The following is an 11,076-nucleotide window of genomic DNA, read 5'->3' as shown; positions in this document are numbered from 1 at the left end:
GAGAAAACCATTTATGTTCTGTGGCTTAAAGGGGTACTCCGAAGGGGGGGGGGGGAAAGTCCAAATCAACTGATGCCAGAAAGTTATACAGGTACACAAAACAAGAAAAAGGGCTACCACAGTAATGTACTGCACACCCAAAAAGAATAAATGGAAGTCAATAATACTATAAACACATCAAGTTTATTAAATCTCTATCAACAAGCTAAAAACCACATAAAAGATGTCCTGTGAAAGGGACACCAAGACAAAACACTGGAGGGGGCCAGATGCTCTCCCTCCTGGAGCATGGATGAAAACAGTACAATAAATACAAGTGACCATAGACAGGGAATAGGTAAACACACATATACATGAATAATTGTACAAAAACTCCCTAAGATCCCCAGCTGCCGACTAATACAAACATATTACACCAAGTAGCTAAAGTAGTTCTAGGCAGATACTAGCAGAGTGAATATAAAGTGCATCCAAATGGAGTATAAGAAAAGACCTGTGTCCTAATGGCAAATGCATCAGAAAATTTGGGGTATGAAATGGTCCATGCTCCACCGAGTCCCACACGTTCCGTTGCTAAGGGCAACTTCCCACCTTATGTATGTGTAGAAATGAGCCACAGCTGGTGGACCGCAATGCACGCCGTCCCTCCCCCATGCTCTCATTGGAGGAAGTCCGGCGTCAGTAAGTACTTCCTGTCAGGTCATGTGGCCCTGAAATAATAACTTTATTAGAATAATGAATGAAAACCACATATATGAAGAACCAAGAATAATACATTTAGCCCTTCAGAAACAAGAAAAAGTCTAAAGGAAAAGAAGCATCTATGTTCTAACCGTGTCACGTCGATTTTTGGTTAAAATGTTATTACATAGTAGATTTGGTGGCACAAAAAATAAGCCATCATATGGATTTTTAGGGGCAAAATTGAAAGAGTTATGATTTTTAAAAGGTAAGGAGGAAAAAACAAAAGTGCAAAAACAGAAAAACGCTTGGTCCTTAAGGGGTTAAGGACCGAGCGTTTTTCCGTTTTGGCACTTTCGTTTTTTGCTCCTTAAATTTTAAAAGTCATAACCCTTTCAATTTTGCCCCTAAAAATCCATATGATGGCTTATTTTTTGTGCCACCAAATCTACTTTGTAATGACATCAGTCATTTTACCCAAAAATCTACGGCGAAATGGAAACCCCGCCATTTTGTAACTTTTGGGGGCTTCCGTTTCTACGCAGTACATTTTTCGGTAAAAATGACACCTTATCATTATTCTGTAGGTCCATACGATTAAAATGATCCCCTACTTATATAGGTGATTTTGTCGGACTTCTGGAAAAAATCATAACTACATGCAGGGAAATGTATACGTTTAAAATTCTCATCTTCTGACCCCTGTAACTTTTTTATTTTTCCGCGTACAGGGCAGTATGAGGGCTCATTTTTTTGTGCAATGATCTGAAGTTTTTATCGGTACCATTTTTGTATTGATCTGACGTTTTGATCGCTTTTTATTCATTTTTTCATGATATAAAAAGTGACCAAAAATACAGAATTTTGGACTTTGGAATTTTTTTGCGCGTACGCCATTGACCGTGCGGTTTAATTAACAATATATTTTTATAGTTTGGGCATTTACGCATGTGGCGATACCACATATTTTTATTTACACAGGTTTTTTTTATGGGAAAAGGGGGGTGATTCAAACTTTTATTAGGGAAGGGGTTAAATGATATTAATGAACTTTTTTTTTTTCACTTTTTTTTTTTTTTGCAGTGTTATAGCTCCCATAGGGACCTATAACACTGCACACACTGATCTCTTATACTGATCATTGTTATCCCATAGGGACCTATAACACTGCACACACTGATCTCTTATACTGATCATTGTTATCCCATAGGGACCTATAACACTGCACACACTGATCTTTTACATTGATCATTGTTATCCCATAGGGACCTATAACACTGCACACACTGATCTTTTACATTGATCATTGTTATCCCATAGGGACCTATAACACTGCACACACTAATCTCTTATACTGATCATTGGTATCCCATAGGGACCTATAACACTGCATACACTGATCTCTTATACTGATCATTGGTATCCCATAGGGACCTATAACACTGCACACACTGATCTTTTACATTGATCATTGTTATCCCAAAGGGGACTATAGAACTGCACACACTGATCTTTTACATTGATCATTGTTATCCCATAGGAGACTATAACACTGCACACACTGATCTTTTACATTGATCATTGTTATCCCATAGGAGACTATAACACTGCGCACACTGATCTTTTACACTGATCATTGTTATCCCATAGGGGGCTATAACACTGCACACACTGATCTTTTACATTGATCATTGTTATCCCATAGGGGACTATAAGACTGCACACACTGATCTTTACACTGATCACTTGCCATGTATTAACATTGCACTGATCAGTGTTATCGGCGGTTGATTGCTCAAGCCTGGATTTCAGGCTCGGCGCAATCAATCGACCATCAGACGCACAGAAGGCAGGTAAGCCACCCTCCTGCTACATCCAAGCTGATCGGGACATCGCGATTTTATCGCGATGGTCCCAATCAGCCCGACTGAGATGCCGGGATGATTTACTTTCACTTTTAGAAGCGGCAATCAACTTTGATCGCCGCGTCTAAAGTGTTAATGCCGGACATCTGCCGTTCCGGCGATATCCGGCATTAGCCACGGGTCCTGGCTGCTGATCGCAGCTGGGACTGTGCAGCTATGATGCGCGCTCACCTCATGAGCGCACATCATAGCTGGGGACCCGCATATTGACCTTTATAAACGTCAATATGCGGGAAGGGGTTAAACATGCTAATTTTTGTCCAAAAAGTAAAACATTTTTTAAAAGAAGTAAAACAAATCAAACCTATATAAGTTGGGTGTCCTTATACCATATGGACCTACAGAATAAAGATAAGGTGTCATTGTTACCGAAAAGTGCGCTGCGCGGAAACGGAAGCCCCCAAATGTTACAAAATAGTGGGTTTAAAAAAAAAAATTGCCTCACAAATAATTTTTTATTTTTTGCCTTCGCCGTAGATTTTGTGGTGAAATGATTGATGTCATTACAAAGTAAAATTGGTAGCGCAAAAAACAGCAACAACCTCATATGGGTCTGTAGGTAGAAAACTGAAAACGAGATTTTTAGAAAGTGAGGAGGAAGAAACAAAAGTGAAAAGAAACCTTAAAAAGTCCTTAAGGGGTTAAAGCATTTCTGTATTTAAACATAAGGAAAACTCTACAAGTTGGATGATGATACTGACCTGATGGATAAGTATAACGTCAGTTGTGACATCACGTTGTATGGTAGGTGATGAAAAAATCCCAAATTTGCAGAATTGTATTTTATTTCAATAGAATTTTATCCCACAATTTGTTTTCTATTTCACAGTAAAATTGGTCCCACAAAAAACAAACTCTGATGTGACTCTAGATGGAAAAATGTAAATAAGGTTAATACTCAATTATATAATCTGTGTTATTCTCTGCAGATTCTTGTAGCAGGAGATCAGAGGAGAATCTTATATCTTCAGATTATAAAGCAGATGATGATATCACACAAGATACATATGAAGAACATTCCATTATCCCAGATACACCCTCAGCCCTTCACAGCCAAGATCTGTCATCTCATCCTTATATACAGGTCCTGTCTTCTCAGTCATCACAGAAAGATCACAGAAGGGGTGTTGGACATCAACGAGCTCATACAGGAAAGAAACCATATTCTTGCTCAGAATGTGGGAAATGTTTTACTGACAAATCACATCTTGTTAAACATCAAAGAACTCACACAGGGGAGAAGCCATTTTCATGTTCAGAATGTGGAAAATGTTTTAATAAGAAATCAAATCTTGTTCAACATAAAAGAACTCACACAGGGGAGAAGCCCTTTTCATGCTCAGAATGTGGGAAACGTTTTTCTTGCAAATCAGATGTTCCGCGACATCAAAGAACTCACACAGGGGAGAAACCATTTTCATGTTCAGAATGTGGGAAATGTTTTACTGATAAATCAAATCTTGTTCAACATAAAAAAACTCACACAGGGGAGAAGCTATTTTCATGCTCAGAATGTGGGAAACGTTTTACTTGCAAATCAGATGTTACTCGACATCAAAGAACTCACACGGGGGATAAACCATTTTCATGTTCAGAATGTGGGAAATGCTTTACTCATCATACAAGTCTTTATAAGCATAAAATAACTCACACAGGAGAGAAGCCATTTTCATGTTCAGAATGTGGGAAATGCTTTCCTCATCATTCAAGTCTTTATAGGCATAAAAGCACTCACACAGGGGAGAAGCCATTTTCATGTGCAGAATGTGGGAAATGTTTTATTCAGAAATCAAATCTTCTTCAGCATCAAAGAACTCACACTGGGGAGAAGCAATTTTCATGTTCAGAATGTGGGAAATGCTTTACTCATCATACAAGTCTTTATAAGCATAAAAGAACTCACACAGGAGAGAAGCCAACTCAGAGCAATAAATGATGCAGATAAGACATCTATATATTCACCATGTACATAGGATATCTGACATTTATACATATATCATATACTGCATTTCCAAACTTGTTAACAATTGATAATAAAAGTTTTCTTTTAGAACGTAGTCACCGATCCAGCGATGTCATCACTATAGTTTACATGGTAGGAGAAGAGTGTGGTATATGGTTGTGATATTCACTGCTCCTCATGGAGAAGACCCAACAGGCATAATCCATGGGGAGCTGCTACTGGAGACCCAAACACCTCACAGAGAAGGGACTTATTCCAGTGATGAAGAATTCCAGGACGGTCCAGGCTTCACCTGCTGAGACCCTTTTAGAAAGGTTGTGTTATCCCCGATCCTTGCTGATCATGTGGTGTCCGATCACTGGACACCTCAGTCTGTGCTCTGCTGTTTCTGCAGCTCCCATAGTGAATGTACCTCCTCCCTACCTGGGGACACTGGGGTCCCTGTTATTGAGATACAGGGGATAGATGACACAACCCCCTCACCACCCCGTGATGTACTTTTATGTCCTGGGCGGGATTACTTTCCTGACTGTCTTGGCAGTGTAACCCTATGGATGCCGCAGTCAGTACTGATTGTGGCATCTATAGGGTTAAACTGTCTTGCTCCCCCAGTCATGGCCTCCAGGTCTACCAGGCGCTGTTGCCTATGAGGCCCGACCTCGGTAACACTGACAGTTATACTGCGCTGTAGTACGGATGTATGGTGGTGTAGTATAACAGCGATTAGACGAAAACAGCTTCAGGTCCTAAATAAAAACGTATGGTCCCTGTCCCAATAAAGCCGTATATTATTACAAAAAAAACTCCAAAACATACATAGCAGGTATTCTTTGTACTAACTTTTACTTTAAAGGGGTACTCCACCCCTAGACATCTTATTCCCTATCCAAAGGAGAAGGGATAAGATGTCTGATTGTGGGGTTCTCACTGATGGGATCCCCCGTGATCTCCCTGCTGCACTCGGTGTTCGTTTAGAATGTCGGCTGCAGCATCGGAGGCTTGTGATGTCACGGCCACGCCCCGTCCTGATGTCACAGCCATGCCCCTCAATGCAAGTCTATGGGAGGGGGCGTGATGGCCACCATGCCCCCTCCCATAGACTTGCATTGAGGGGGCGTGACCGTGACATTACGAGCCTCCACCTTGCATCGCCAGTCATCCGGCACGGAGCGAATTATCAAATAGATCTTTAGCAGGCATACTGTGCGAGTTCAGAGGGATTATTGAAAATGAAGATTATACATGTGTTCTATGGAATACTAGGTGAATGGTAGAATGGAATGTCTATAATGGGAAGAACATTTTATTTGGAGCCTAAACCATTTACCATATGAAATTATCCTTTACCACAAGTGTCCCCCAGACAGAGCAGCACAGTGTAAAATGGAAATGACCTGGGATTATAGCTGTTTATTATAGAATGCAAAGGTGAATGACAAAATGGAATGTCCATAGACTATAATGGGAAGGAAATATGAGCTCATTTACATGTAAATCTGTGTTATTTAGGAAATTAGCCTTTACCACGTGTTCCCCAGGTAGAGCAGCACATTGTAAGATTAAAATTACCTGGGATTATAGCTGTTTATTATAGAATTCAAAGGTGAATTACACAATGGAATGTCTATAGACTATAATGGAATGAAATTTTTTATTTAAATTATGAACCATTTAACATATCAAATACATCTTAAAGGGGTAGTCCATTGGTAAAAAACGTATCCCCTAACCTAAGGATAGGGGATAAGTTTGAGATAGCGGGGGGTCCGACCGCTGGGGCCCCCTGCGATCTCTCTGTACGGGGGCCAGGCTCTCCGGCCAGATAGTGGGTGTCGACCCCCTCAATACATCTCAATGGCAGAGCCGGAGATTGCCGAAGGCAGCGCTTCAGCTCTGCCATAGCGTTGTATTGAGGGGGCGTGTCGGCCGCCTCTTCGTGCAGAGGTCGACACGCCCCCTTCCCGCAGGCTGTCGGGGAGCCGTACAGGAGATCGCAGGGGGCCCCAGCGGTCGGACCCCCCGCGATCTGCAACTTATCCCTTATCCTTAGGATAGGGGATAAGTTGTTCACCACTGAGTCACCACTGGACTACTCCTTTAAGGTTACAGTCCCACATATCGCTTACGCAGCCTATATCACGCTGCGCTAAATCTGCTGCTGCAGGTGAGGACCCTCCCGTCGTCCGGTAAGCTGATCCGGACATCCCGATAGTCCCGATCAGGCTGCTGAGATATTACTTTCGCTTTAGATGCCGCAATTAACTTTGATAGCGCCATCTTAAAGGACAAGTGTAGTGGAACACTTTTATATGTACCGGGCCTCAAAAATAAACAAAATAAACTCATACATACCTTCCTATGAGCCCCCGATGGTCCGGTACAGGCCTCACAGTCCGGCAGTGCTGACCTCATTTCACTTCCTGGGGACAGGGCCAGCCAGAGCTCCTTACATGACAGTGGGCTCAGCCTATCACAGGCCGGGGTGGGACATCGCTGCGGCCGGTGATAAGCCGATGGCTCTGCAGCGTCCCCGTCCCCAGGAAGTGAAATGAGGTCAGCACTGCCAGACCTTGAGGCCTGTGCCGGACCTACGGGGGCTTGTAGGAAGGTATGTATGAGTTTATTTTGTTTAATTTTGAGGCCCGGGCACATATAAAAGTGTTCCACTACACTTTTCCTTTAAGACGGCGCTATCAAAGTTAATCACGGCATCTAATATCGGGCTAGGGCATATATAAAAGTGTCACAATGAGCAAAAGAAGGAAAAGCCGGCACAGCTTAGCCTCAATGGAGCATTCTTGTATAGTATATAGGCGGATAGCGAGGGTGAAGCAAGTATGTGACCCAGTTTACGAATCCCGTCTCAGGTGCTCAATCCTTAAAGATACACAGTTCATAGAAAGACTTTAACAGTAGAAGCTGGAGGCACTCACCACTGGGATTTTGTGAAAATATTTCGTAGCTTTATTTCAGACGTGCAGAGGCATAAAGGACTAGTGTGGACGCACAGTGTGCTGCGTCCACACTAGTCCTTTATGCCTCTGCACGTCTGAAATAAAGCTACAAAATATTTTCACGAAATCCCAGTGGTGAGTGCCTCCTGCTTCTACTTTTAAAGTCTATATATAAAAGTGTTCCACTACAGTTGTCCTTTAAGGGATAATGCCGGGCATCGGCCCGATCGGCCGTGCCTGGCATTAGCCGTGGGTCCTGGCTGCCTGTAGCAACAGGGACCCACCGGGTTTAACCCGTCCTCCGCCGGTGAGAACAGTTTAAACTCTGTTAATGGGACCAGGACGTACAGGTACCCCCTCAGTCCTTAAGGATCGGGGATTCAGGGCGTATGCATACGCCCTGCGTCCCCAAGAGGTTAAAAGGTTAAATGATAACAGTACTTACAACAAGCTAACGGCCTCACACAAAGAGTACTCCAAAGAGGTTATCCTAAAGATCTAGTCAGTAGAGCATTTACTAAAGTGGAATCAAAAATACGACAAACGTTACTACATACTAAAAAGTCCCAAAAAATCACAAACTCCGAGATCAAGCGCAATCGGTTTATTCTTCAACAAGATGAGGACCTGAAAGAAATAATTACCCACTGGAGAAATCGAACTATAGGCATGATGATTAAATCCATTTGTGGTCATGGCTTCCCATTGGAAAGACGTGCTTACCTGACCTCTAAGCAATAAGCGGTCTGAGGTGTGCCAAAACTGTGCATGTTGAGGGCACGCCTATAGAGGGCAAAAGACAAGCCAGAATAGGTAAAGTATATTAATTTCTTGAAATTTACAGAACTAACATCGGACATTTCTTCCTCTGGATTTGGAATACAATGTACATAACAAGATGATTTCCACCTACCCAACCTCTTGATAATATGAGCAGGCACCAGCCCCTATTCGGAAAGAATGGCCAGATAACCTCTGTGCATCAAGACCTAGCATAGAGAGCAAAGAACGGACCGACCTTGTGAAATGACTAGTGGAAAGTGGAGTCGGGCCTAATGATAGTAAAGGGTAACTCGGACCCACCCCACTTGTGCTCACCTGAAACTGATCCAACACCCTGATCGGACACCACCTATGACCTGTAGGGAAATATGTAAGCAACACTTTGGATTTAGTACCCAACAGGGACAAAGCATATCTATCTCTCGTGCCAACTGCTGCCTTAGCACAGGTTTATCACTACCAAAACTGGTAGTAATTTCACCAGGCCTATAAAAACCATAGAAAATTAGGTACATAGTAGTTTTGATTAAGGCACTACGCATGAAACCAAATGGTGCTGAATCAAGTAGGTCAGGTAATTTCCTGAAAGTGTGGCCTGACCCCTCTCCTGACAGTCGGAGTACTACGTATACCACACAGTACCGATTTAACAGCATGAACTGAGAATAAGGATATTGGATATTCCATTGACAGGAAAGGTTGTATGCCTGCCAAATATACCTTAATCGTGTTAGAAGACAATTTTTTCATGTGATGGCATTAGGTCACAAAACAAACTAAGATATGTGTTCTTCAGAGGGATTAGAAAATCCAGCTAAAATTTTTTATATACACCCCAAGCCAAATTGTACAAACGAGCAGCACTGGGTGCTAATGATCTCATCATGAGTTTATGTGCCAGCTGCATGTACTGTTCTTATCCATTGTAAGTAAGTGGAACTAGAGAACTGTCCCTGTCTGCTTTGAAATAGACTGGCATAACGCACATGACGGGGCCCTGAGACCCGCAAAATGCCTGCAGAACAACTCTGTATCCAGTTTGGACCAATCGTAACAATAACCGTGTTGTTCAAATGCTGCCGCCGCCTTAGCCGATGATGATTTATGGTAATCATAGAAATACGTTCCACCATATTTGTTGCACAATTCTGTGATATTGAACAAATATGTATACAGTTCCTCTCTCCTTTGTGGCTTGAATGAACAGATCACGTCTCTGAACATAGTGAAAGCCACTATAAATACAGAAAGGGATAGCTTTCTGTTCAATCTGACATCCTTACTTTTGAGTATAACTGACAACTCTCCACATGCTATGGTTCCGGTGTCTGACATATCATGCGTGGCAATAAGTAAGGACACCAAATTGACACCCCTCCACTCCAAGATGTCTTTACGTACATTAGTAGGTATAAAATAGGCTGGAGCAACACTAGGTGGAAACATCCCCCTTCCTGTATCAGAACTACATCCTGCAACTGGCACTACTATTTGCATACCGGTATAAGTTTGATCAGGCTCCGCAATCGGCACAAGAACACCTGATGCTGACCCTTGAGATACGCTGCTCTCAATTATTTAACACTTGTCAATGAGTCCATCATAGTTGACATCATAGCATGCAGTCCGTAACAACCGTAATTTATCCCCAAACCTGAAGACAAGTCAGGTAACCAGGTAAGTAAATTAATCAGTATGTAAGACCCTCAACCTATGCAGACTAACAGTGTTGGGTGTTACGCCGAGCGCTCCGGGTCCCTGCTCCACCCCGGAGCGCTCGCGGTGTTCCCCTCTCTGCAGCGCCCCGGTCAGACCCGCTGACCGGAAGCGCTGCACTGACACTGCCGGCGGGGATGCGATTCGCATAGCGGGACGCGCCCGCTTGCGAATCGCATCCCAAGCTACTCACCTGTCCCGGTCCCCAGCTGTCATGTCCTGGCGCGCGCGCGGCTCCGCTCCTTAGGGCGCGCGTGCGCCAGCTCTCTAAGATTTAAAGGGCCAGTGCACCAATGATTGGTGCCTGGACCAATCAGTCTAATTAGCTCCCACCTGCTCCACGTCCATATAACCTCACTTCCCCTTCCCTGCTTTGCTGGATCTTGTTGCCCTTGTGCCTAGAGAAAGCGTTTACTGTGTTTGCCATAACAGAATTCCAGACCTCTTGCTATCACCATTGACTACGAACCTTGCCGCCTGCCCTGACCTTCTGCTACGTCTGACCTTGCCTCTGTCTAGTCCTTCTGTCCCACGCCTTCTCAGCAGTCAGCGAGGTTGAGCCGTTGCCGATGGATACGACCTGGTTGCTACCGCCGCAGCAAGCCCATCCCGCTTTGCGGCAGGCTCTGGTGAATACCAGTAGCAACCTAGAACCGGTCCACCGACACGGTCCACGCCAATCCCTCGCTGACACAGAGGATCCACATCCAGCCTGCTGAATCCTAACATTGGGGACAATTGAACATGATAATCTATACGAGTTACTCTGAAGACATGTTAGTAGCAACCATATTGGTAAAACAAAAGACAGCTTGCTCTGAAACCGTGTCAGAAACAACAAATAATCGTAACCAAAACCTGAAGTCGTGTCAGGTATAATAAGTATATGTACAACTATGTACATGAACCTACCCTGTATAGAGTTTGCTGAGCAATCAAGGATGACAGCAACTTCCAACGAACCAACAGTCCAACGTAACTACACATAACAAACTATAGTTATAATATATTACAAAGATAATGCAATAAGACCGTGCTTCAATTATTCTGTTAT

General features: G+C 43.2%; 1 protein-coding gene across 1 annotated transcript in view; it reads left to right on the top strand.

The window, feature by feature from the left end:
• Nucleotides 1-503: 503 nt before the first annotated feature.
• LOC130298212 (oocyte zinc finger protein XlCOF22-like) overlaps nucleotides 504-11,076 on the top strand; it is a 49,684-nt gene continuing 39,111 nt past the window's right edge. The window contains exons 1-2 of the mRNA XM_056551125.1: nucleotides 504-681; nucleotides 3,539-4,523. Coding sequence (XP_056407100.1) covers nucleotides 504-681; nucleotides 3,539-4,523 — 1,163 coding nt within the window. The remainder of the gene's footprint in view (nucleotides 682-3,538; nucleotides 4,524-11,076) is intronic.

The sequence above is a fragment of the Hyla sarda genome (assembly GCF_029499605.1).
Source record: "Hyla sarda isolate aHylSar1 chromosome 1 unlocalized genomic scaffold, aHylSar1.hap1 SUPER_1_unloc_5, whole genome shotgun sequence".
NCBI lineage: Eukaryota > Metazoa > Chordata > Amphibia > Anura > Hylidae > Hyla > Hyla sarda.
This window is presented reverse-complemented; position numbering and strand designations above follow the sequence as displayed.